At 61.7% G+C, this 24,092-nt stretch overlaps 3 protein-coding genes across 6 annotated transcripts; 2 read left to right on the top strand and 1 right to left on the bottom strand.

Moving 5' to 3' along the window:
• Positions 1-570: 570 nt before the first annotated feature.
• Positions 571-2,696, bottom strand: TLCD1 (TLC domain containing 1). The gene is made up of 4 exons (XM_062012528.1): positions 2,468-2,696; positions 2,187-2,269; positions 1,761-1,843; positions 571-1,329 (listed from the first exon to the last, which is right to left on the bottom strand). The coding sequence occupies exons 1-4, from the start codon at positions 2,662-2,664 to the stop codon at positions 934-936; spliced, it is 759 nt and encodes a 252-aa protein (XP_061868512.1). The 5' UTR covers positions 2,665-2,696; the 3' UTR covers positions 571-933.
• Positions 1,762-14,681, top strand: NEK8 (NIMA related kinase 8). Of its 4 annotated transcripts, none has more exons than XR_009820123.1 (16): positions 1,762-1,902; positions 3,771-3,976; positions 5,226-5,458; positions 6,181-6,312; positions 6,481-6,689; positions 7,036-7,115; positions 7,675-7,856; positions 8,060-8,210; positions 9,192-9,268; positions 10,404-10,521; positions 10,774-10,924; positions 11,006-11,169; positions 11,629-11,787; positions 11,941-12,099; positions 13,221-13,321; positions 13,677-13,692. XR_009820123.1 is itself a non-coding variant. In XM_062012526.1 (15 exons), the coding sequence occupies exons 1-15, from the start codon at positions 3,378-3,380 to the stop codon at positions 13,703-13,705; spliced, it is 2,097 nt and encodes a 698-aa protein (XP_061868510.1). In that variant the 5' UTR covers positions 3,353-3,377; the 3' UTR covers positions 13,706-14,681. The 4 variants fall into 4 exon arrangements, 2 of the variants coding, with proteins under 2 accessions (XP_061868510.1, XP_061868511.1); XR_009820122.1 differs by lacking the exon at positions 1,762-1,902 and adding an exon at positions 3,353-3,424; XM_062012526.1 differs by lacking the exons at positions 1,762-1,902; positions 13,221-13,321 and adding an exon at positions 3,353-3,424 and having other exon boundaries at positions 13,677-14,681.
• Positions 14,682-18,308: 3,627 nt separating this feature from the next.
• Positions 18,309-23,812, top strand: TRAF4 (TNF receptor associated factor 4). Its single transcript, XM_062012437.1, has 7 exons — positions 18,309-18,480; positions 20,888-20,939; positions 21,284-21,388; positions 21,473-21,634; positions 22,058-22,219; positions 22,297-22,452; positions 22,827-23,812. Exons 1-7 carry the CDS (start codon positions 18,338-18,340, stop codon positions 23,457-23,459), a joined length of 1,413 nt encoding a protein of 470 aa, XP_061868421.1. The 5' UTR covers positions 18,309-18,337; the 3' UTR covers positions 23,460-23,812.
• Positions 23,813-24,092: the final 280 nt, after the last annotated feature.

The following is a 24,092-nucleotide window of genomic DNA, read 5'->3' on the forward strand; positions in this document are numbered from 1 at the left end:
GGCTGCCTGGTCCTGCTGCTGCAGGGGTGGGCTCGGCACGCTGGCAAAAGGCTGGAGCTGCTGTGCTGTGCCCGATGAAGACCTCTCCAGGCATGATGCAAGCATGCAGCAGTCTTCCAGGAAGAGCCCGTGGCCTCACAGGGCTTTCCCATGCCAGCTCCGCTTCACGTGGCTGCCGGGTGAGTCATGTAGCCCAGCCAGGCTGCTCGCCGCCGGGCTGGAGACAAGGCGGGTCAGGGACTGCAGCAAGGCTCGGTAGCTCTCCTGTGGCTCCCTTCCCCTCCTCCCCACACAGCCCTGGGTCTCTGGAAGAGCAGAGAGAGTAGGAGAGCAGAGACCCATTTGTGGGAAGGAGGGGGTCTTGCTGCTGAAGGCTCAGCAGGGTGCAGCTGGACTAAGTGCATCCCCAGAGGGTCCTTAGAACAAGGCAAGTGGCAGATATGTGCCCTCTCCCTCCCCAAGGACTGCCAGCCCTCCCCTGGGAAGAGGGACACATCTTTTCCTATGGCCTCGTCCCCTCACCCCATCATCCTCCCCCTGACCCCACAGAAAAGCCAGCCCACGGCGTGCTGCGGCAGCAGTGAACAGACCCATTTTTAATGCACGTAACACCCAACATCAGCACCGGAGGGACTCAGCCCTTCCCTCACAACCCTCTCAGGCCATCAGCTGTGAAACACAGCCACCCCTGGCCCTCCAGCTGCCCACGTGGAAGCCAGCTTGGGCTGCTCCTGCATCAGCCATAGCCCTGGCTTCGGCAGCGTCCCCACAGGGCTGTCGGGCTGGTCAGGCTGGGGAAGCGCTTTTAGGCAGCAGAGCAGGTGAAGGCAGGGCCCAGCGCCAGGGAACGACCCCTAAGGCACATCAGAGCAGGTTTGGAGAGGCCAAAACCTTCAGGAGCTGGAGCCCAGAGACCCCCTGGGCACACACGTCTCAGTCTATCAGAAACTTCTCCCCATCCACGTCTCTCCCCGCAGAGCCCTTGCGCAGGGAGGGGAAGAAATCGGAGCGGAGCAGGCGGGAGAAGTACATGAGGATCATGGCATCGAGCAGCAGGAGGTTGGCGGTGAGGAAGGCACCCTGGCCCTGCACCTCCACGAAGCGCAGGAAGTACCAGGTGAGGTAAGCCTGGGGGGCCAGGCGGAAGGCGAAGTACATCACCAGGTTGACGTACTTGTTGGCCTCGTAGAGCGCCGGGGAAGGCACGTTGCTCATCTTCAGCAGCATGCGGATGGTGAGGAAGATGTTGCTCACCTCCACCAGCAGCAGCAGCACCGCTGCCACCAGGAAACGGCCGGTGATGATGAGCGACACGAAGGCAGAGATAGCCTGGGAGTGGGGTTGGGGAGGAGATGCACAAGGTCAGCTCTCCTCGTCCTGAAGGAGGAGAGTATTTCCCCACCAAGGTTTGGGTATATGTGGTGCTGCTCAGCTGCCTCCTCCCCCCCCGCCAGCATCTAAACCAGGGAAAACCAGTCTGGACAGCCAGTTCCCCCAGGACCAGTTCCACCTCCCTGAGCTGGGAACAGCCTCTGGCTCTTTCCTTGCCCAGCACGGCAGCCTGTCTGGCTCCTGGCACTGGCAGCCGTCCTGCCCCGCTGGGCACCCTTGTTAATGCTACCTGGCATCTAGGCTGAGGGTGGAGGGAAGGGTTCTGGCTTGCCCCACTGTAACACATGAAACCTGCATGGGCTGAGCCCTGGGATGTGTGGTAGCCCCCCCTCACTGCTGACTTCTCCCCTCCTCAGGGGTGCACTCACCATGGCATGGTGCACCAGGTACTCCCAAGATGAACGGGACTGATGGTTGAAGATAATGTCAAGGCTGTCGTGGATGAAGTAGCCTGTGGAATGAAGGAGAGAATGTTGATGGGGTCTGGCTTGTGCACCATCACCTGCTCTGGTAAGAGGGAGCAGAAAGGAGGGGCAGCGTGGCGTGACCGTGCTCCAGGCACTGGTAAATGCCTCTGCCTCAGCTGTACGTGGGCAGATGGCCGGGCCCCCGGGGGTAGGCAGCCTGCGGACTCCACGCTCATGATTAAGGCAAGAGGCAGGGCGAGTCGCCCGGCCCCTGAGCCCGGGAGGAAGCGGAGGGGGGTGGGGAGGTGTCACTTAGGGCCAGCGTGCCGGGTGAGGTTGGACAGGGAGTGGGCAGAGCCACAGCCATCGCCCTGCATGGCTCCTTACCTGAGGAGAAGCAGACCAGCAGGTGCCCTGAGACGCTGTAGCCGTCCTGAATGTCGGAAAGCAGCTCCGGAGAGTGCCAGAGGCTGGGGGTGAGGAGAGGAGGAGGAAGGGTGCAGCCTGGGTGCAGGGAACACGGGCACCCTGTGCCCCTCACCCTGTACCTCTTCCCCTGGGAGCAGTGCCTGGAGGTCGTGCTCCCACGGCGGGAGGTTGAGCACCGTGTCGCGTGTAATCTTCCCCGCCCCCCCCCCCCCCCCCCCCCAACCGCCAGTGCCCGGTACCTGAAGAGGGCCCATAGCCCGGCCAGTACAGAGTGTGCAAAAGAAACGAGGAGGTTCTGCCAACGCCAGAGGCGGCCGGGGCGGCTCCGAACTGCGGCGGGTCGGGGCAGGGCCACGGCCGCCCGCCGTAACCCCCTGAAGATGACCACGCTGCCGCCCACCAGCGCGCTGGATGCCGCCCGCCAGCCCGGGCCCATCGCGCCCAGCTCCGCCGGCGCGGCGCGGGGCGCCCGTGGCCACGCCCCCTCCGGACACGCCCCTTCGCCATGGCCACGCCCCAATCAGATCCCGCCTTTCGCTGTGGCCACGCCCCCGCCCGCTCACCTCTCGGTGGCCACGCCCCCTCCTCCGGCCACGCCCCCTCCGAGTGGCGGGAGCGCGCCGCGTGCGTGCGGGTGCGCGCGGGGTTGTTGCACGCTCGCGTGCAAAGGCGCTTTCCCGTGTCGCCGTGCGCTGCACGCGAGCGTGCGAGCTCTGTCACGCGTGGCTGTCGGCTGCCCGCGCATCTGACCCCATGGCGGGGCGGGGCTGGCTCACACGGGCCTTTTCCCTCACCCCCCCCCCCATTCCCCCGCAGTGAGCCGGGCGGGGTGTCGGTAGATGGCAGCACGGCCACGTGGCGTGGCACTAACACGCCCGTCCCTGTCCCCGTACAGACACAGCCACCTCTGAGTGCAGGGCAGGGCCTCCCTCCCGTGCTGTAGGTGCCATTACGGGCGGCCCCAGGCGTTCTAAAGCGGATTTGGGGACTGAGACCCGACCCCTCGCTCCCGTGGACCCCCCACCCCCATACACACACGGTGGAGGGGACGGGCGCGGCCCGCTGTGTTTCGTCCCCTCGCGGCTGCCGTAGCGGCTCCCGGAAGTGTCTCCATGGAGACGGGAGGAGCCCGCGCCCGAGCGAGCAGCGATGGAGAAATACGAGCGGATCCGGGTGGTGGGGAGAGGGGCCTTCGGGTGAGGGCAGCCCCGCGGGGGCACCGGAGCGGGGGGAGGGGTGTCTCGGGGCCTTTGAGCTGTGGAAAGGCGGAGATGTGGGAAGCGCCGGGCGCCAGGCCGCGTCGCCATGGCAACAAGGCGCACGGGCCCGGTCGCCATGGCAATGCGAGGGGCAGCCGGCGTGTGGCACCCTGAAAGCGAGCGGGGGCAAGTCGGGGTCCAGGCCCCGGCTGTCGCCATGGTGACGCGGTGACACCCGGTGGGGAGGGGGGGAATTGCAGACCCCGTTATCATGGCAAGGAGGGAAGGACAACGGCCATGTGTCACTCTGCCCTGTCCCCACTCCCTGCCCCTGTTCCTGCAGCATCGTGCACCTGTGTCTGCGCAAGGCTGACCAGAAGCTGATGATCCTCAAGCAGATCCCCGTGGAGCAGATGAGCAAGGACGAGCGGCTGGCGGCACAGAACGAGTGCCAGGTGCTCAAGCTGCTCAGCCACCCCAATGTCATCGAGTACTACGAGAACTTCCTGGAGGACAAGGCGCTCATGATTGCCATGGAGTATGCTCCAGGTGGGGTGGGGTATGCCCAGCCTGCAGCTGGTTCCTCATCAGGTCCAGGGGATGCCAAGCCCTAAGCAATCCTTGGGTTGAGCTGCTGTGGCCGCATGTTGTGGCCCTTGGAATCACAGAATCCCAGAGTGGTGGGGGCTGGAAGGGCCCTGCAGAGCTCATCCAGCCCAACCCCCTGCTAAAGCAGGTTCCCCTTGATCAGGGAGTACAGGAACATGTCCAGGTGGGTTTGGGAACCTCCACACCCTCCCTGGGCAGCCTGGGCCAGGGCTCCCTCACCTCAGCACCAAAGAAGTTTATTCTCCTTTTCAGTGGAACTGTTTGTGTTCCAGCTGATGTCCATTACCCCTCGTCCTATGGCTGGACACTACAGAAAAAAGCTTTTCCCTATTCTCCTGACATCCACCCTAGTGAAGACCCTGTGCTTTAGACTCCCAGAGTGTCCAAACACATCTGTCTTGAACAGACATTTCTGCAGAAGATCTGGGAATCCTGATGGGCACCAAGATGCTCATGAGCCAAATGACTGAGCACTGGCAGAGGCTGTGGAGTCACTATCCTTGGAGATATTCAAAAGACAGGTCATGGTCCTGGGCAACCAGCTGTTGGTGACCCTGCTTGAGCAGGGGATTGGAGCAGATGACTTCCTCAGCTCTTCTGTGATTATGTCTGCTAATCTTGTCCAAAACAAAGAGATTTCTAACACCTCTGTCTCTGAGAAGTGTGTCACCATCTGCCCTTGGCTTCGGTTTCAGGTGCATTTCCCTGTGTCAGCTCTCAGCCATGCTCTGTGTGGGAAGGTGTGACTCTTAGCAGGATTCTCTGTGGAGTTTGAGATGAAATCAACATTTGCATGAGGGTTTGTTAGAAGATATATGGAGCCCTGAGTCTGCACTTCCCCTTCTCCATAGGGGCCTCTCAGACTGCAGGATTTCTCTTTGGCAGAACAGGCTTATCTTGTTCTGCCATCAGGGTTTACATCCTCTGCTAAGAGCTGTAATTTTAAGCGTTTCTGTTCCTCCTGCCTTTGACGATATGTCAACAAGAACTTTTCTCTGGCTGTTCCTTCATCCCCCTCCCTGTGCTGCCATTGTTCTCCACACACTCTCAGGAGCACTGGAAGAGGTGCTGTGTGTCCCACTGCCACGTGCTTGGCTTGTGAAGATGGCTAAATACCCCCTGAGCTTCTCATCCAGGTGTGTCCTGCCTTGTGCAGCCACCCCTGCCAGCAGCCCTTCGTCCTTTGCAGGTGGCACGTTGGCAGAGTTCATTCACAAGCGTTGTAACTCCTTGCTGGATGAAGACACCATCCTGCACTTCTTTGTGCAGATCCTCCTGGCTCTCCACCACGTCCACACCAAGCAGATCCTGCACCGTGACCTGAAGACTCAGAACATCCTCTTGGACAAACACCGAATGATTGTCAAGATTGGAGACTTTGGCATCTCCAAAATCTTGAGCAGCAAGAGCAAAGCCTACACAGTGAGTAAGGGAGTGACTTACCACAGGCTGCAAGCTGGCCTTGGCTCACAAGGAAGCTGCTGCAGGCAGTGAGGTTGGATGGAGCACACTTGGTATAGGCCACATCTTGTGTGCCTCAGTGCTGCTTTGCTCTTTGGAGTTTCCACAGGCTGATACCTTCACACCCTGCAGCTCTGTGGGCTGCAGAAAGGTGAGAAAGCTCCTTTTGCCCAAGCCTGGGAGAGGATGGGCTGTCTGGGGCCACTGGTGAGGGCACACAAGGTTCCTCCCACTGCCATAGTGGGAGGGGTGCTGTTTGTGGGCTTGTCTGACACATACTTGGCAACCAAATTCCTGCTTGTGTCCTGCTGTCCTGTCTTGTGTTAATCTCTTCTCTCTGCTTGAGACTTGAGTGTCATTCCCCACCTGGCCTAATCTGACTAGACGTTTACATCACGCTCATTGCTCTGGGCTCTGATTCTCTCAAGTGGATAGCAGCAAAATTAGAAGTAATCTCTGTTTGTGCAAGGGAGGTCAGCAGGAAGGCAAATCCTCCTGTTTTTTTTTTTCACAGAGATTAGCAGGCAGATGTTGACACCAGGGAACAAAAGCCCAGCTCCACTAAGCTTTGGTTGGCGGTGCTCGTGCCAGCCTGCACCCTGAGCTCTAAACCGAGCTGTTCTCTTTCATCCTCGCTGCCCCAGTTCCACAGCACTGTGGTAAATGTCTTTCATCTGTCCTAGGTTGTGGGAACCCCGTGCTACATCTCCCCAGAGCTCTGTGAAGGGAAGCCTTACAACCAGAAGAGCGATATCTGGGCGCTGGGCTGTGTGCTGTACGAGCTCGCCAGCCTCAAGAGGGCTTTCGAAGCTGCGGTAAGAGGGATCTGGTTCCTGTGTAGCACGGGGAGCTGTGGCCCCTTACAGAGGTGAAAACGTATTCTCACTGAGCCTGGAGGTGTGAAGGCAGAGGGCAGTGCTGAGAACTCCTTGCCTCACCTCTGGCTGCCCAGCCACTGTATGGCACTCTTGTTTTCCCTCCAGAATCTTCCTGCCTTGGTATTGAAGATCATGAGCGGGACGTTCGCACCGATATCGGATCGCTACAGCCCCGACCTGCGCCAGCTCATCCTCAGCATGCTGAACCTGGATCCTTCCAAGAGGCCCCAGCTGAACGAGATCATGGCCCAGGCCATCTGCATCCGGCCCCTTCTGAACCTCTACACCGACGTGGGCAGTGTCAAAATGAGAAGGCAAGTGACACTGTCACCTTAAGTGTCCCCAATGTGTCTGACCCGCTCCAAGGGCAGAGTTGTCCCCAGTGAGTGGCTGCTGCAGGCTGAGCCTGGCCCAGTGCCCTGTGGCCACTTCAGGTGTGGCCTTGTCATTGCATTAACAGTGAACAGAGAGTTGTGAGCTCAGAGGGAAGCCAACTGATGGCAACTCTCCTCTCTCAGGTGGTATAAAACACCTACTGAGGCAGTTCTGTGATCTCTTCAGCTGTGGTTTATGCTGTGGCTCTGCCCAGACCTGTTATCCAGGGCTCTGCAAGACCCCTGGGGCTGAGCTGACATTAAAGACTGGATTCTGGTTTTGCAGGCCTGAAAAACCCTTGGCTCCAGTGCCAACAGTGACCCACAGCCGGGCAGGGGGACGAGTGAGCAGTGCCAGGCCAAGGGGTAAGTCCTGGCACGCCGTACTCAACACAGCTCTGTTCAGAAGGACCCTTTCCTTTGCATGTCAGGGGATGAGAGAGGCACTCCAACTTCTGGAGAGAGAAAGTTAAGACACATCACCTTCCCTGAGCCCTGGAGAGGCCCATGGGCACCTCAGCTCTGGGCACCAAGCAGTGCTCTTGCTCCAGCTGCCTCTTTCAGATTGTGAACCCTTGAATCAAGTTTCTACTGTTCCCAGCAAAGGCTGGGAACCAGCCAAGGGCACTGAGGGGGGTGTCCCAGCACAGGGCACTGCAGCTGGCACTGGTAACAATTAGGCTAGAGCTGTCCTGGTGCCTCTTCCCTCAATTCTGGGATAAAATACAAGGAGCTGTTCCCACGTGCTTCTCCCAGCCCTGGCTGGGAGCTTCCCAGCAGCTCTTTGCCAGCCTTGGACCAGTGCTGGTCTGGCTCTACAAGCTGGCAGGCAGCTCTGCTGGCACCCAGGCTGCCTGGTCTCATTTCTTTTCCTACAGGAGGAGGATTCAGGGCTCCTCTTTGATGTTCTCCCTGTGACCTGTAGGTGTCCGAGGCTCTTCAGCCAAGACAGGAATCCCCCCTCCGCTGTCATCCATCTACACGTGGGGCAGCGGCATCACCACCCCGCTCCGCCTGCCCATGCTCAACACTGAGGTGGTGCAGGTCTCTGCTGGGAGGACACAGAAGGCTGGAGTCACCAAATCAGGGAGGCTCATCATGTGGGAGGTGAGTGATGGGAAACACGGGGCAGGCAGTGGCCGTGGAAGCCTCAAATGTGTCATTTCTGAGGAGGGGATGTTTCTGCTGGGTCAGTGCTATGTCTCCCAGAGCTGCTGCCCACTTCAGGGAGTGTGAAGGGGCTCATCTGAGTTCTCCAGCTCAGCTCTTACTGCAGAGGTGCAGCAGCTGACGTGGCTTCTCCCTTCCAGGCCCCGCCGATGGGTGCTGCGGGAGGCCCTTCGCTCCCGGGAGCCACCGAGCAGCTCCAGCCTCAGTTTGTGTCCCGCTTCCTGGAGGGTCAGTCTGGTGTCACCATCAAACACGTGTCCTGTGGTGATCTCTTCACAGCCTGCCTCACAGGTGAGCTGCTCCCTCCTGCCTTGGCCTGCCTGAGTCCCAGACTCCTCTGTGTGGCTGCAAACATGACCTGGGGAGCCTGCTTAGAGAGGAACCTGAAAGATGCAGTGAGCTGCAGTGACAGCAAAGCTTCTGTGGTCTTGTGTAACATCAGCTGGGGGTCAGAAATGGCACACACCATCCTCCTATGATGCCATACACTGCTCCACTCGGTCCCAAAAGTCTGTCTGGTGCTGGGAGGGCCACAGATTTGTTGATCTGGCTGCACTGGTGTCACCTGAAGGCAGAACTGACCCACTCAGCAGGGACTGCGATGTGAGGAGAGTCTGCAAAGTTCATCCTTTCTCTGTCACGTGCTCTGGGAGTGTGATGCAGGCACCAGCAGTGACTGGCATTGCAGAGAGAAGTCACCATGAGCTCTTGTGGGCTGGTTGCCCTCAGGGGCAGGCAAGCAGGGACTGGAGCCCTCTCAGAGTGGGCCAGGTGGCATTCTGGCTGGGAAGGGAACACACACACCAGCCTGAGGCCATGTTTGTGGAGCAAAACCCTCCCAACTAGTCCTTTGGCAACCCTGTTTGCCCTTCTGCTGGGGATCAGGGCAGCAAATGACAGATATGCAACTGGCAAACTTGGTAGGCATGTGTTTGTCCTACCTCTGCGTGGTGTTTCCTGCCACCCCTCTGCCTGGGGAGTGCCTGTGTGTATTTAACACCTTGACAGACCATGGAGTTAACAGCTCCTGCCTACACAGCTGCAATAATGTTATCTCAGCACTCTCTTACCATGCCCTGTTTGCTTGGCGAGTTGTCGCAGCACATTGAAGCTGCAGCTCTCTGAAAGCTCACCCAAGGCTTCTGCCCCCTCCAGCAAGTTCTGAGTCAGAGTGGGTCCAAGCAGAGCTGCTGCCCTGTCCCTGGGAGCCCCAGCCACGGGCTGTGTGTGCCTCACGTGTGCCAGGAACGCGACTTCTTTCTGCTCTCCCAGACAGGGGGATAATCATGACTTTTGGCAGCGGCAGCAATGGCTGTTTGGGGCACGGAAGCTTCACGGACGTGAGCCAGGTTTGTTGTGGGGGTGCTGGGTGCCTTGCTCCCCCAGGGCAGAGGGTGGATTGTGAGCCTCCTGTGCCATGTGAAAGGGCTCATCCCTGCTCCAAGGATATGCATCCCAGGCATGCTCTGGCATCCCTCCCCCTCCTCTCCCTGTCACTTTGGGGGTTTAAAAGACCCAACCTACCTCTTTCTCTCTCCCCCCTCCCTCGCACAATGATCCCTTTGAGTGTGGGGGAAACCAAGAGCTGCCTTGTGGTTGCTGTTGGCAGGTACCCAGCTTGGAGGCTGCCTCCAATCACACACCTGCCTGCTTCACTCTTGGCCTGCAGCTGCCAGGGTTCACTGAGAGAAGTTATTTTTCAAAAGAGCCAGTATTTAAAGAAGAGTTTTGTGTTTCCCATTGGCTCAGAACACTGGGGCTCAGGGCCCATCGCTCCCTTCCAGCTTCTTCCTCGGATGTGGCAGCACTCAATGGCTTCCAGCCGAGCCCGGGGATTGGTGCCATTTGTCACTGTGGTCAGCTGGCTCCTTGGTTCCTGCTGCATCCAGAGCTGAGCCACTCTGTGCTGATTGCTGGGGAGGGGAGAGCAGTTGGGAGCAGCAGCCAGGTCCCCAACAAATGGTGCTTTTCACTTGCAGAAGATAATGAGGATGAGGCTCGCTGTGGAGAGGTGTCAGATCTAACAGCAGGTCACAGCAGGGGTCGGGGTGAGATGTGGAGATCCTGCTCCTTCCACACCATAGCCAACAGCTCACAGCTCCTCTACACAAGAGCCTTTCATCCTGCACCAAGCCCCTGCCTGCTCAGTGCCTGCATTAACAGTCCCTGGCACTCCCCACATGGGCCAGGGGGGCGAATCCCAACCCTTCAGCTCAACCTCTTCCCTCTCCAAACTATTGTGCTGGCTGCTTTCTTCCCCTCCAGAGATGTTTGCATTATCTTCTGTGCTGCATGCACGTAGCCTTTCAACTCTTTGAAGACTATTTGGAACAGGGTAAAAAAAAAAACCCAACCCCTCTCTGATGTTTGTGTTGGAGGAAAACTGGGCTCGTGCCAGTGCTGTGCTGAGGCTGGGGGGCCGGGTGGGAGCAGCAGGGCAGGCTGGGAGGTCTGGGCTGACTGTTGCTGCTCTTCCCCTGCCAGCCCAAGATTGTGGAGGCCCTGCTGGGCTACGAGATGGTGCAGGTGGCCTGTGGCGCGTCCCACGTCCTGGCGCTTTCCAACGAGCGGGAGGTGTTTGCCTGGGGCCGGGGGGATAACGGTGAGAGGCGGCTGCTCTGCCCAACGGGGCTTGTGCTTTTCTTCCCCCCTGCTTGCCCAAATGTGCCAGGGTTAGGTGGGTGTTGGAAGAGTTGCAGCTGGTTCCCAACCTACCAGGGCTGCCCTCTCCACGCTTTGGGTTTTGCTGCCTTCTGTGGGGAGAGGTCCTTCTGGCAGCCTTGCTCTCTCATCCTGGGGCTGCACTCGGGGGTGTGTTACCATCAGCTGTGCCCTGCTCTGCTCTTCCTGCCAGGTCGCCTTGGGCTGGGCACCCTGGAGTGCCACAACTGCCCCCAGCAGGTCACAATCCCACCAGAGCACGAGGCACAGAGGGTCATCTGCGGCATCGATTCCTCCATGGTCCTCACAGTGAAGAACCAGATTCTGGCATGTGGGAGCAACAGGTAAGAGGGGTGAGTGTCCGTGCTCCAGCGTCCCGGGCCTTTGCACCTCTGCTCACCTCAGGAAGCTTTTCCCCCACACAGGTGTAACAAGCTGGGCCTAGATCAGATCAGCTCAGCAGAGGAGCCTTCCCCTGAGGAGCAGGTGGAAGAGGCCACTGAGTTCACCTGCACCCAGTCAGCCCCCTTGAACCGAGAGCCCATCGTGTGCGCCGACATCGGCACAGCGCACTCGGCTGCTGTCACAGGTGAGGGGCACGTGCCCCAACCCCTGAGGGGAGACCTGCAAGTCCTGCACCAGCACAGGCTGGGGGTGACCTGCTGGAGAGCAGCTCTGGGAGAGGGACCTGGGAGGGCTGATTGGTAACAAACTAAACATGAGCCAGCAACGTGCCCTTATGGGCAAGTAAACAACGGCATCCTCGGGGGGTTTTGAGAAGGGTGTGGGCAGCAGGTCGTGAGAGGTTCTGTTCCTCCTCTGCTCTGCCCTGGTGAGGCCTCATCTGGAGTCCTGTGTCCAGTTCTGGGCTCCCCAGCTCAAGAGGAACTGCTGGAGAGAGGCCAGTGCAGGGCCACCAAGATGCTGAGGGGATGGAACATCTGTGTGAGGAGGAAAGGCTGCGGGACCTGGGGCTGTTCATCCTGGGGAAGGCTCATCAACACACCCTCAGGTGACACCCAGCTGTTTCTTTGGTCTCTGTTGTCAGCTTCTGGCCAGTGTTACACCTTTGGGAGCAACCAGCACGGGCAGCTGGGCACCAACTCCTGCCGCAACAGCCGCCTGCCCCACCTGGTTGTGGGGCTCCAGGCAATGAAGGTCACCGTGGTGGCTTGTGGGGATGCCTTCACTGTGGCCATCGGAGCAGGTGAGGGTGAAGCAAGTCCCATCTTTCCTCTGCCTGGAGTCCCTGCTGTGACCAAGGAAGGCCTTGGAGATGGCCCAGGGTGGTGCTGGGGAGATGGGAGGCCTGTTTGCTGGTAAGCTCTGTGTGCACCAAGGTGTACTTGTCCCTCTGCAGATGGTGAGGTGTGCACGTGGGGGAAAGGAGCCCGTGGTCGTCTGGGCAGGAAGGATGAGGAAACAGGAGCACCAAGGCCAGTGCAGCTGGAGGAGACACATCCCTACCTGGTGACCTCTGTAGCCTGCTGCCACGGGAACACGCTGCTGGCAGTGAAGCGTGAGTAGAAGCTTTGTTGCTGTGATTCCTGCCATGAAGGCCCAGCCAGACACAATGCCTCGTGACTAGAGCTGTACCCAGCAACCCTGGCACATAAGCTCAGTGTTATTCTAGTCCCTCTGGAGCTGGAGATGAATAGAAATAACTTGAAGCCCACAAAACCTTCCCTTCTGCTGCTACTTCCACTGGGCCAGAGGAGCAGAGGGCTGGTGGTGTTGACTTCATATGCTCCCAGACAGGTGGGTTGGCCAAGCTGTGGCCAGTAGGGAGCTGGAGGAGCCAAAAAGAGCAGCTCTCTAATTGCTGCTGCTGAAATAGAAGCTGAGATTTGAGGCGTCGTTTTGGCTGCTGCCTTTCCACTGTGGTTTGGAAAAGATAGAGCTGGGTTTTGTGGTTCTTCTCTGCTTGGGCCAAAGGCAGCAGAGCTGCACAGTTAAACGTGCCCACGGCGTGACCTGCCCTTCCGTTGCCTGGGTGCACGATGGGAGCCTGGCCCAGACTGCTGCAGGGGCCTTTCCTCCTCCTCTGCTGGGCTGATTATGGCCCCAGTGCTGGGCTGAGGGATTCCAGTCCTAGCCCACTTCAAGGAGGCTAATTACAGCCCGGAGGGGAGGAGGCCCAGCTGAGTGCCCCAGCGCAGGAATCGGGCCTGAGGCTCCTGTTCCTGCACTGCGAGTGCTGAGCCCTCACGTGATGAACCACACCAAGGGGCCAGGGAAGGGCTGAGTCCCTCGGGCTCAGGAACAAGCAGGGCATTTGTCACAGGGGCAGAAGGGTTTTGTCTCTGCAGGAAGGCTGCAGGCTCCTCTCCCACTGCCAGAGTCACCCCGCAGCTGGTTTAGGGGCTCCCACCTGTGGCACCATACGTCCCACTGCTGTCTCTCTGGAGTCTGAAACCTCAGCCTGCCTGTATCAGTACTGGGAGGGCAAACTCTGCATCAATGGGGTCAAGGCAGCTCCTCATATCCCTCAGGAGAGTCCCAGAATGGTCTGTGTTGGAAGGGACCTCTAGAGATCATCCAGCCCAACCCCCTGCTAAAGCAGCTCCACAGTAGCCGGGCTGGAAAAAGCATTGAGAGCTCTGTAAAAGGCTGAGCTCTGACTCTGGGCTTTTCACACAGCTGGATCAGCCTGGAAACCTCTCCAGGGAGACCATGAGAGCAGGTGACACGTGTGATGCTATTGCTGCTGTCAGCTCTGGCTGTGCCCTGGCCCAGGGAAGGTACTGGCACAGGCTGTCCCTCTGAGGCAGCAATTCTGCACCTCTCTGTGGTTTCCTCCTGTGTGGCCAACACCATTTTTTACTGACTTGGGCTTCTGCTCACCTTATGTGAGGCTGCTGCTGCACCCTTCTCTCAATCCTCCTGCAAACACAGCAAGAACTGGGAGAAGCCAGGTGTGCTGGAGAGGAGGAGGGCACAAACCTCCTCAGGCTGTGTTTTCTCTCTGCCTCCTGCTGAGGCTTCTGGGGTGGTTGGACAGGGATTGTGGTGCCCATCTGTTGAGTGTCTGTCCTTGTGGCTTCATCAAGATGGCAGCTTATGGCTAATTCCTGGTCCTTGCCCTTTGTGTTTCAGCTGCTGTAGAAGAATCACCCTCCCAGTGAGTGTGAGCTGAGGGGGGCCACATCCAGCCTCAGCGTGGAGGTTGTGACCTGGAAACGGGCAGCTCCTCACGATGGTTCCCACAGCACCAGAGCTGATCTCACTGGATCCTCCAGTGCCCCAGAGCTGCTGCCATGGAAGGGACATCCCTGCAGCCTCAGGGGGCTGTGCTGGGGCTCTGCCCACCCCCCTACTCCTCTCCTGTGTAGAAGGGTGAGGATCACAGAGGTTGTTTCCCCCGTGAAAACTGTGTCTGGTTACAAAGGCCGGGCTGACAGCTCTGTGTCTGAGGGAGCTGTCAGCTTTGCACAGCGGTGTCTGGAGTTAAGGCCCCAGGCACTACACTGGGTGACTAAGTGCAAACCTCTTTTCTAATTAGAGAAGTCTGTCCTTTCCCATCCCCCCCCCCCATCCCCCTCCCTTCGAACATTGCACCCATTCGTTGAGCTGTTCATCGGGCTGTGAGGGTCCTGCCGTGCCGAGCCCGGCTCCAGCAGCCTCCTCTGCCACACAGCCCTGCTCTCACTCCCCAAACGCTGCCTGGAGCTTTCCAATTACAGACTGCCCTGGCCCCAGGAGCTCACCCCAGCATCCTCCAGCTGACATTTGTCTGCAGGCCCCTAAATCCTGCTGCTGCCCAGCTCGCTGGCTCCCAGCTGAGCTGGCAGAAGGCAGCAAAACACAGCGAGCTATGGGCAGTAATTGAAGGGTCTGAACCCGGCTCTCTCCAGGGAGATGATGAGTTTTCACCAGGGATCCTCTCTCTCTGCAGGCAGGAGGGGGCATATCACAGTGTCACACACAGGAGTTGGGGTTTTTATCTCCAGAAGAGTCGTTTCCTTTCCTCCTGTTTCTTTTCTTCCTTCTTTTTTTAACTTAAATCTGCCCAGGGCCATTTTTTTATGAGCTTCTGTCTCTGATCTGTCTGACACTGCAAATGCTCTTGCCTTTCACATCCATCTTTGTGCTGTTGCCAATCTGTTGTGTATAAAGTCAGTGCTTTCATAAGCTGGCCCAGATGAAATCTCTCTAATTATTTTTGTGATTCTTTCCTGTTTTCAATGAGGGAAGCCTCACTGGGCTCTGCCACCAGCCAACTGAGCCCTCTGTCATGTGGAAGCTAATGAATTTCTGCAGGTCTCTTGCTTTTTCCTCCCTGGTCTCCCAGGCTCCAGCCAGGAGAGGTGTGTGCAGTCCTGGCTGCAGACACAGCCTCCCTCCTTGGCTCCTGGCAGGGTGGGTACCTGGGTTTTTCCCTGCCCTTTTTTGTTTCTGGTGGAGCTGCCTTTTGAGGCGGTCACACCCTGCCAGCCCAGGAAGCTCACTCGAATTCAAAGGCTCTGCCAGTCCCTTTGGCACTGCAGGTTACAGGGGCGGCTCGGGCAGGCTGGTGTCAACCGAGGGGAAGGTGCTCTCTGCTCCCAGACCAACCTGGGCACCAGGATAATTGCAGGGCTGGGTTCAGTTGCCCTGAAGCCCCTCTGGGCTGCTGCTTCTCCTCCCTGTGTTGAGCTGGCAGCAGCACCAGCTTTGATGGATTCCTTTGGGCTGTGTTGTGCTCAGCTCTTGAGGCTCCCCTGACCCCACACCACCCCCAAACCCACCCCAGAAGAAGGGGCTGATGTTCCTGCTGCAGCCTGGCTGGGGGTGAGGGCTGCCTGGGATGGCAGGCAGGCAGGACAGGATGGCAGGCAAGACAGGAGGGCTCTGCCAGCCTTTGGCTTCTCAGTGTTGGCACCAAAATACCACTTCTCCAGGGCATGTGAGCCCAGAGAGCCTGCTGTGCTGCCCAAAGCAGGGATGACAGCCCCCCTTCTTCCCACTGACCTGCTGGTGTTAGGTGGGCTGGTTTAGGGCTTAATAACGCCCTTTACATGGACACGCTGGGGCTGAAGGTGTCACCAACCCAGCTATCAGGGACCTTTCACTCTGAGCAGGGGCAGAACCGGTAGGGGCCAGAGCCTTGTGCTTTGTGCAGGGCCAAGGGGCTCGTGGCAGCCTCGGGGCTCTGCAGCCTGCACCGGAGTTCAGCCGTGCAGCCCACTGAGGTGATTTGAATAATTTAATTCCGGGCTGTGACCAAGCCTGGCGAAAGGGGAAAGGAAACAAAGAGGCCCCCAGCCCCCCTGAGCAACAATAGCTCTTGAAACGACAAGCCGAGGCACGTCGGCGCTGCCGGAGGCAGAAAGCAGCCCGGGCAAATAGGCCAGTTGCATTCCTCACGTCTGCTGCTTTGTTTCCCCTGAAAACTGCAGGTCTCGGGGCTTCTCCCTTTATCCTCGTGTTGTTCCCGCGGAGCTGGGGCTGGCTCGGCCGCGTCCCGGAGCGGGGAGGGGGCTGCCTTGTCCCCGCCGTGTTCCCCTGCACCGGGGAACCGTCCCCTGCCCGGGCTCCGAGGGATGCCGCTGACCCGGGGACATCGCTGGCAGCGGGGAACGGCCCAAACCGGCCCGCTGATGCCCGAGCTGATGGGATTGGATCGCGGCACCTCTGCCGTGAACACATCCCCGTGCCCAGGACGCGGCTGCCGCCTGTCTGCGTCTGTCCCTTACCCCGCTGCCTTCCCGGGTGCGAGTCCCCAGCGAGCAGGGACGGGGCTCTCCCCACTCCTTTCCCCGCGGCAAAGCGCTCCACCTTAACTCCTTTAAAAGCCAGAACGTTGGTTTTCTGTCCCTCGGGTTTAAATGAAACACGAGGCAGAGGAAGGCAGGGCAGGGAGAGGCCGGGTGGGGGGAAGGCAGGAGGCTTCCCCCAGCCCAGATGGGTTCAAGGACTGACCCGTCACGGGGGGAGCAGAGAACGGATCACCTCCACAAAGGGAATTACCGTGCCCGGAGGTTGCACGGCGCCTTTGTGCGAGACAAACGGCCGGCTGTGATGTTGAGTGCGGGGAAGGCTTTCGTGTGTGAGAGGGGAGAAGGAGGAGATCTTTGTTTGCAGGGTCTGACACCTCCCAGCCATCCCGCCAGCGCCTTCTGATGGCTTTGTCAGCTCCTGGCTAATGAGCAGAGAAGCTCTTCAGCGAGGTTGGGAAAGAAAAAAATGTGTAAAACATCAAAGACAAACAGTAAATGCGATAAACCCCTCGGTCCTGTCCTTCTGGCCCAAACCCGGTCCCATCGCACTGTCCGGGGCTGGCTTTGGATGGGACCAGGACACAGGGTGTTGAAGTGGGTGTCTGAGGTAGAGCTTTTCCTTTTTGGGAGGCTGCAGGGTGAGCTGTGACTTAGTGTCAGAACCAGAGGCTGCTTTGGGGGGGCTCCCAGCTCGGAGCAAACCTGGCTCATAGCATCTCAGCCCTGGGCTGTCCCTCCCCGGCCGCAGCTCCGAGGGGGCTGCTGCACCCTGCTGCTCTCTGCACAGTTGCCCACTGTCGTTTGTTTTTACGTGTCAGGTTTCCAGGCTCTCTGGGAGCTGGTTAAAGTTTAGCTCGGTGTTCTCTGCCATCCGAGCGGGCTGCCAGCGTGTCACATCCCTCAGAAAAGCCCCCACGGTGGCCGCTCACACTCCTACAAGGTTCCCTGCTATTTGGGGAGCTAAAGCCCTGGTGTAGCTGAGGCTGTGGCGGGGTAACCTGTTATCCCTCAGGGTAACCCCGGCAATGAGCCACCCATCCCCTCGTTGGCAGGCTGCCTGTCTTCCCCAGCCCCGGGGCTGCCAGAGGGGTTTATTTTAAGCAAAGCCTCTCCAGGAGAGAAGGGAAACGTGAGCTCCTTGAGTGACAAGTGATAGAGCTTGACTTGCTTGGCGTGTCCCCCAGGAATCCCTTTCCTCTGCCATTTGCTAATTGAAAACTGCTAACATTTGGGGCTGCAGCAACTGCTGCCCTTAATGGGGAGCTGGAGTGTGCGTCGGTGGGACTCACACATGCTTACAGCCCGTCAGCTGCTCGGCTCCATCTCTGGGGAAAGGGGCAAATATTCCCATATGCTGCTCTGGGTTCTGAAAGAGTGAAGTGGGGGCTGGAGCCAGACAGATTTGCTTTTATTCTCTCTCTTCCCAGCCCTTGTTTAAGGGGTTAGAAACCACGAGCTGGGGCGGGGGGGGGGGGAGCTCCCAGTGAGATGGAGCTGTGGGAGGATGTGTGTGTACCCCCACCGTGCCTGGGACATGGGGGGCTCAGGGTAGACCATTTATGCCCTGCTCTGCCACTCTCAGTGGGTCTCAACCACCCAACCCCCCTCCATGTGACACTCCCCTGGGGTCCTTGTCTGTGGTACAGTGGACGCCAAACACCTCCTGGGGAGAGGCTGAAGCTCCCTGACCCCCGGGGGTGTCTGTCCCTAGTGCGGGGGGTTTCCAAACACCCCCGGAGCGGGGATGATGCTCCCCGAGCCCCCGCTGTGTCTGTCCCCGGTGCGGCGGGTCCCCCCCCCCGGGGCAGCCGTGCCCGATGTGATGCCCCCCGGGCTGTCGGGGCCGCTGCAGCCCCCGGCCCAGCCGCGGCGGGGGTTTTGACGGGGGGGGGTTTGGGGGGGGGGGGAGGCGGAGACCATCCCCCGGCGCGGGGCGGTGTCAGGCCGGCTCCACCGCCCCGTCCAGCCCCCGGGCGGAGCCGGGCGCGGAGCTCGGAGGAGGCGAGCGGGGCGGCGGAGGAGGAGGAGGAGGAAGAAGGAGGTGAGCGGGCCGGCGGGATGCCGGGCTACGACTACAAGCTGCTGGAGCGGCCGCGGCGCCGGGTGCTGTGCCCGCTGTGCGGGAAGCCCATGCGGGAGCCCGTCCGCGTCTCCACCTGCGGCCACCGCTTCTGCGACACTTGCCTGCAGGAGTTCCTCAGGTGAGCCCCGCCGGGACGTCGGGCCGCGCACCCCTTTCCTTCCTTCCTTCCTTCCTTCCTTCCTTCCTTCCTTCCTTCCTTCCTTCCTTGCTTCCCCCTCCCCCGTGAAGTCCCCTCGGGCACCCCTCGATTCCCGGAGCCGGGGGTACCCCGGGGTGCTCCCCCTGTTCCCCTGGCCCCGACGGTGCCCCGGGGCGGGGATGGGGCTGCGGGACGCGTGACAACCGGCCCGCGGGGTGCAGCGGCCCGTGGCCCCTCTCGGTGAGGAGGAGGAAGAGGAGGGCCGGCTGAAGCCCGGAGCGGCGAGTTTCGAGCGCTCGCAAAGATTTGCGTTTAACCCCTTCCTGCACCGGCGCCGACGGAGGAAGCGACCGGGGGGAGGGTCCGGCCGCCCCCGCCCCCCCGAATAAACGCGACCCGGCCGTGTGCGCTCGCTGGGAGCGAGGGGACGGGCCCCGTGTGCCCCGTGGCCCCCTCCACCCCGGGCCGGGTACCGGCTGCCCGCCGTGCCCGCTGCGGGGCCGGGGGTCCCACGGCGGCCCGGGAACGGGGAGTTGGTGCCCTCGGGCCCCCGCTTTCCGCTGCCGCCCGCGGCCGCGCCTCTCCCCTCCCCGTCGGGCCGACCTTCGCCCGGGCCGGGGCCGCGCAACGGGCACCGCCGCTGCCCCGGGACGGTTTCTACGAAACCGGGCGTTCCCCGGGGCCGGTGCCAGCCCGCGCCCCGCATCCGGCCCGCGGGCTCCCGGGGGGGCGGCCGGGGTCCCCGCTGCCCCCCACCGCCGTGTGCACCCCGCTCAGCACGGGCTGAGCCCCACCGCGGGGCCGGGGGCGCCCGGGGGGTGCACCGGCCCATCACCTCGCCGTGCCCCGGCACGCCGTGAAGGTCAGAGGCAAGGACGGTCCCCCCGGGCGCTGCCTCAGCACATTCCCTGCCCGGCCGAGCGTGAGGAATGGGGAGGCTTTGTCGGGGATTAGGCCCCTGGCTTCAGGTCACCGTCCTGCTTCCCCACAGCCCCGTCACCCCGACACCGCACATGGGCTGCAGGGAGCACTGGCTGAGCCCGGAGGGGTGGCAGGATGATGCCAGCCCTGGGGCAGTGCCAGCCGTGGGCTGATGCCAACCATGGGCTGATGCCAGCCGTGGGCTCCCCAGTCAGGGCTGGGTGCCCAGTCCCCGTCCAGGACCAGTTTATCTCAGCGGGTGCCTGGTGAGTCCCACGGAAAGCCCAGCAGCAAACGGCCCGGGGACGTGGCAGGGCTGGATGTGGCCGTGCCCCGTGGCGCTTGAACCCCACAGCACTTGGGCTGGTTTTCCTGGGGAGGTTGCTTGGCCCCTCAGTGTGTGGCTGGTGGCTGCAGGGACGTGGCCGTGGCCGGGCGTCCCGGGCCAGCACGTGCCAGGCAGCGCTGTTGGCTCTGTCTCACGTCCACTTGGCAGCCCCAGTAGAGGCCGTGCTGGCGACTGCCAGGGGCACACGGGGTTTAGACATGCAGGAGCTGCTCGTGCGCAGGGAGACCCTGTGGCCTCATCCAGAGCCACCTCAGGGTCAACAAGCCACGAGGTCGCTGTGTGCTGCTGCCATGTGTCCCTTTGGGCAGCACCCATGGCCTCCCACCCCCAGTGTCCGTCGAGGATGGTGTGTGTGGTGCAGAGCCTCTGTCCCTGGGCCAGGGGTGATGGTGGCTCCTGACCAGCCGTGTCATGGGCCCAGGCTGCCTGTTCAGCTCCATCCCCATCCCTCCAGCCTCCGCTGCCCCTCTGCATGTTGGAGCCGAGCAGAGCCATTCCCACCTCTGATGGATCTCAGGAGGAACACTCAGTCCTGGGGGCCCAGCGGGATGGGGGTTCCCCCCGTGTGTCCCCCTCCACCACCTCAGCTCACTGCGGGCTGTCGGGGCCGTTTCCTGCAGAGCAGGAGCCCCGGGGCCGTGCATCCGGGCTGCACATCTGGCACCCAGCTGTCGCCACCCCCCAGCCCCTTGGGCCCCAGCACCTGGGGCTGCAGGCACCCGGCGCTCCCACGGCCCCGCTCCCGGCCAGCTGCCGGCACCCGGGGGGGCTGCGGTGGGCGAGGGGGCTGCTGGGGCTCCAGATGGTGCCAGGCTCCGAGCCACTATCCCGGGCCCCCAGGGAGTGTGGCTGCCATGGCCGGCTCAGGGGGAGCTGCCCGGGGGGAGGGTGTCTGGCGGGGGCATTTCCCAGCTCAGACAGATGGAGTGGGATTAGAGCTGTGGCTCCCCGAGGGCCAGGGTTGGGTTTGGCGCAGGGTGAGCGCTGGATGGCAGAGGGATGGTGCTGATGTCCTGGCGTGGGATGGCAGGGACCCCGTGGGACACGGTGGCTGTGTCACCCATGCCACGCCGCTCCCTGGACTCAGCTCATCCTGTGCCCTTCTGTGTCTTACAGTGAAGGCGTCTTCAAGTGCCCCGAGGACCAGCTGCCCCTGGACTATGCCAAGGTGAGCCTGGCACGTGGGGCCTGACTAAGGGGGCAGGGGAAGGGAGGGAATGTCCCTGTCACCCGTGTCCCCACCGGGGGGGGCAGCCCCGAGCTCCGCACACCCGCCTGGCACGGCCGCCCCAGCCTGGCACAGCCACCCGTGCGGAAGCAAAAGCCCTTTGTGCCGCGGGGCCCGGGGAACGGAAACCAGCTCCCGACAAAGGCAGCTTGTTCGGTGCTGGCGGGGGGGATCCGGCCCCGGGCAGCGTGCCTGCGGCTCCTGGCCAGGCTGGGCTGGGGTAGGGGAGGGGTCTGTGTGCCCCCACAGCCTGGCACAGGATGCTGATGGTGCTGCCTCCCCAGATCTACCCCGACCCGGAGCTGGAGGCGCAGGTGCTGAGCTTGGCCATCCGCTGCATCCACAGCGAGGAGGGCTGCCGCTGGAGCGGGCTCATCAAGCATCTCCAGGTAGAGCCTGGCAGGATGGCATGGAGGGAGGAGGGTAAAGCTGTGCCCTCCAGCCCCCTCCTCACCATCCCTGTGCCCCACCAGGCCCATCTCAGCACCTGTGGCTTCAACGTCATCCCGTGCCCCAACCGGTGCAGCGCCAAGCTGAGCCGGCGCGACCTGCCCGAGCACGTGCAGCACGGCTGCCCCAAGCGCCGCGTCAAGTGCGAGTTCTGCGCCGCCGACTTCACCGGGGAGGCCTTCGAGGTGGGACATGGCAGCAGGGGGGACATAGGACTGTGCCAGGGGGCATGGCTGTGGTGGGGACAATGCAGGGGGGGGCACGGCCTGGCTGGGGGTATCCGGAGGGGGTAGGCAGGTTGGGGTGTGGTGTAGGGGCCTAGATGGGCTGTAGAGCACCGTGGGGGGCACAGCCTGGGTGTGGGGATGTGTGTGACACTATGGGGAGGGGAGGACAGCCTGGGTCAGAGCATGATACTGTGCAGAGGGTGCACAGCCTGGGCAGGGGGTCAGAGCATGATACTGTGCAGGGGGTGCACAGCCTGGGCATGGGGACAGGGGGTGGGTGGTAGATGCATCCTGGCCATGGCTGGCACAGCCTGGCCCCATCCCTTGGCAGGCTGGGCCGGTGAGGGCACTGGAGGCTGATGATGCCACTGCTGTCCCCAGGGCCACCAGGGCACATGTCCCCAGGAGAGCGTGTACTGCGAGAACAAGTGCGGGGCGCGCATGATGCGGCGCCTGCTGTCCCAGCACAGCCTGGCCGAGTGCCCCAAGCGCACCCAGCCCTGCACCTACTGCGCCAAGGAGTTTGTCTTTGACACCATCCAGGTGAGATGAGGCCCACGGGGGGACCCTCACCCCCTTGGCTCCTGGCCCTGGCTGATGTCCACTCCTCCCGTCCCCAGAACCACCAGTACCAGTGTCCCCGGTACCCCGTGCCCTGCCCCAACCAGTGTGGGACAGCCAGCATCGCCCGGGAGGACGTGCCCACCCACCTCAAGGAGAGCTGCAACACTGCCATGCTGCTGTGCCCCTTCAAGGATGCTGGCTGCAAGCACCGGGTGAGTGTGTCCCCAGCCCCGTGCCAGCGTCCCTGTGCCCACCCCGCCCTGGCATCCTTGTGCCATCCCCGTGCCCCTCAGCATCCCCACACCTCCCCTGCCATCTCTCCCATCCCCTGCGGTGTGGTGTTCTGCTTTTTCCCATCCCTGTAGCTCCACGGTGTCTCTCCTTGTCTGGCCTCACTCCTGTGTCACTTTGCTTCCCAGGTGTTCCCATGCCATCCCAACTAGGTGTCCCCGTGCCATCCTGTCCCAGCACCCCCTGCTCCAACACCATCCCCAGGCCATCCTTCTCCCGTCCTGCCCCACGCTGTGTCCCCCCCACCCGCCGTGCCCCCGGCAGCCCCCCGGCTCACACTCCACCATCCCCGCAGTGCCCCAAGCTGGCCATGGGCCGGCACCTGGAGGAGAGCACCAAGGCTCACCTGGGCATGGTGTGTGCCCTGGTGAGCCGGCAGCGGCAGGAGATCCTGGAGCTGCGGCGGGACGTGGAGGAGCTGTCGGTGAGCAGCGACGGGACCCTCATCTGGAAAATCGCCGACTACGCCCGCAAGCTGCAGGAGGCCAAAGCCCGCAGCAACTACGAGTTCTTCAGCCCCCCTTTCTACACCCACAAGTACGGCTACAAGCTGCAGGTGTCGGTCTTCCTCAACGGCAACGGGAGCGGGGAGAGCAGCCACCTCTCCGTCTACATCCGCGTGCTGCCGGGCGAGTACGACAACCTGCTGGAGTGGCCCTTCTCCTACCGCGTCACCTTCTCCCTGCTGGACCAGAGCGACCCGTCGCTCTCCAAGCCCCAGCACGTCACCGAGACCTTCCACCCCGATCCCAACTGGAAGAACTTCCAGAAGCCGGGAGCGTCGCGCAGCTCCCTGGACGAGAGCACCCTGGGCTTCGGCTACCCCAAGTTCATCTCCCACGAGGACATCAAGAAGAGGAACTACGTGAGGGACAACGCCATCTTCATCAAAGCCTCGGTGGAGATCCCCCAGAAGATCCTGGCCTGAGCCTCCCCCCCGCCCCTGCCGCCCCCCGGGGAGGGGGGGTGGAAACAGGCCGTGAGCTGGGCGCCCATCCGGAGGCGCCCTGTGTGGTGCTGAGCCCCTGCCCGCAGCCGCTGCCCCCGCGCTGGGCACACGGCTCTCAGGTAGGCAGGGCCGGGGCTGCTCCCCGCTGCAGCCCCAGCTGCCCCCACCCCGGGGCAGCCCCTTCTCAGGTGCCCGGGGCTGGCGGGGGCTGGGCCCCCCAAAGCCTCGCTGGGGACCCCCCCAGGACCTTGCTGCCCAGAGCTCTGTTTTGTGAGCCGCTGCCCGCCGGGAGCACGGTTGTTATTTATTAGCCCAGGCCGGGCCCCGCCGCCCCCTCCCCACCTCTGGGCTTGGGATCCCAATAAACCTTTCTTGTATTTATTAGAGCCACTTGAACCTCCTTCCTGCGCCCGGGGGGGACGGGACGGGACGGACCTGCTGGCCCTGGGGCGCTGGGGAGGGGCAGAGGCTGGGCTGGGGGGCAGGGAGGGGGGTGATCCCTGACCCACATCCCGGCAGCAGACGGGCTCAGGTGGAGGGTGGTTAATTCGGTAATCACCAGCAGCAGGGAGGGCAGGGGGCTGGCACCGGCCCCGGGGGGCTGCTGTCCTG

This window comes from Colius striatus, chromosome 20 (assembly GCF_028858725.1).
Source record: "Colius striatus isolate bColStr4 chromosome 20, bColStr4.1.hap1, whole genome shotgun sequence".
In the NCBI taxonomy this organism is placed as follows: Eukaryota; Metazoa; Chordata; class Aves; order Coliiformes; family Coliidae; genus Colius; species Colius striatus.

Excerpts from the sequence above, each read along its gene's own strand:
- NEK8 (XM_062012526.1), top strand. The coding sequence starts at position 3,378 with ATGGAGAAATACGAGCGGATCCGGGTGGTGGGGAGAGGGGCCTTCGG. Across the intron at positions 5,459-6,180 it reads GCAAGAGCAAAGCCTACACA|GTTGTGGGAACCCCGTGCTA; the intron begins GTGAGTAAGGGA and ends CATCTGTCCTAG. Across the intron at positions 8,211-9,191 it reads CTTCACAGCCTGCCTCACAG|ACAGGGGGATAATCATGACT; the intron begins GTGAGCTGCTCC and ends CTGCTCTCCCAG.
- TLCD1 (XM_062012528.1), bottom strand. The coding sequence starts at position 2,664 with ATGGGCCCGGGCTGGCGGGCGGCATCCAGCGCGCTGGTGGGCGGCAGC. Across the intron at positions 2,270-2,467 it reads GGGCTATGGGCCCTCTTCAG|CCTCTGGCACTCTCCGGAGC; the intron begins GTACCGGGCACT and ends CCTCACCCCCAG. Across the intron at positions 1,330-1,760 it reads ACCTGGTGCACCATGCCATG|GCTATCTCTGCCTTCGTGTC; the intron begins GTGAGTGCACCC and ends CCCCACTCCCAG.
- TRAF4 (XM_062012437.1), top strand. The coding sequence starts at position 18,338 with ATGCCGGGCTACGACTACAAGCTGCTGGAGCGGCCGCGGCGCCGGGTG. Across the intron at positions 18,481-20,887 it reads TGCCTGCAGGAGTTCCTCAG|TGAAGGCGTCTTCAAGTGCC; the intron begins GTGAGCCCCGCC and ends TGTGTCTTACAG. Across the intron at positions 21,635-22,057 it reads TCACCGGGGAGGCCTTCGAG|GGCCACCAGGGCACATGTCC; the intron begins GTGGGACATGGC and ends TGCTGTCCCCAG.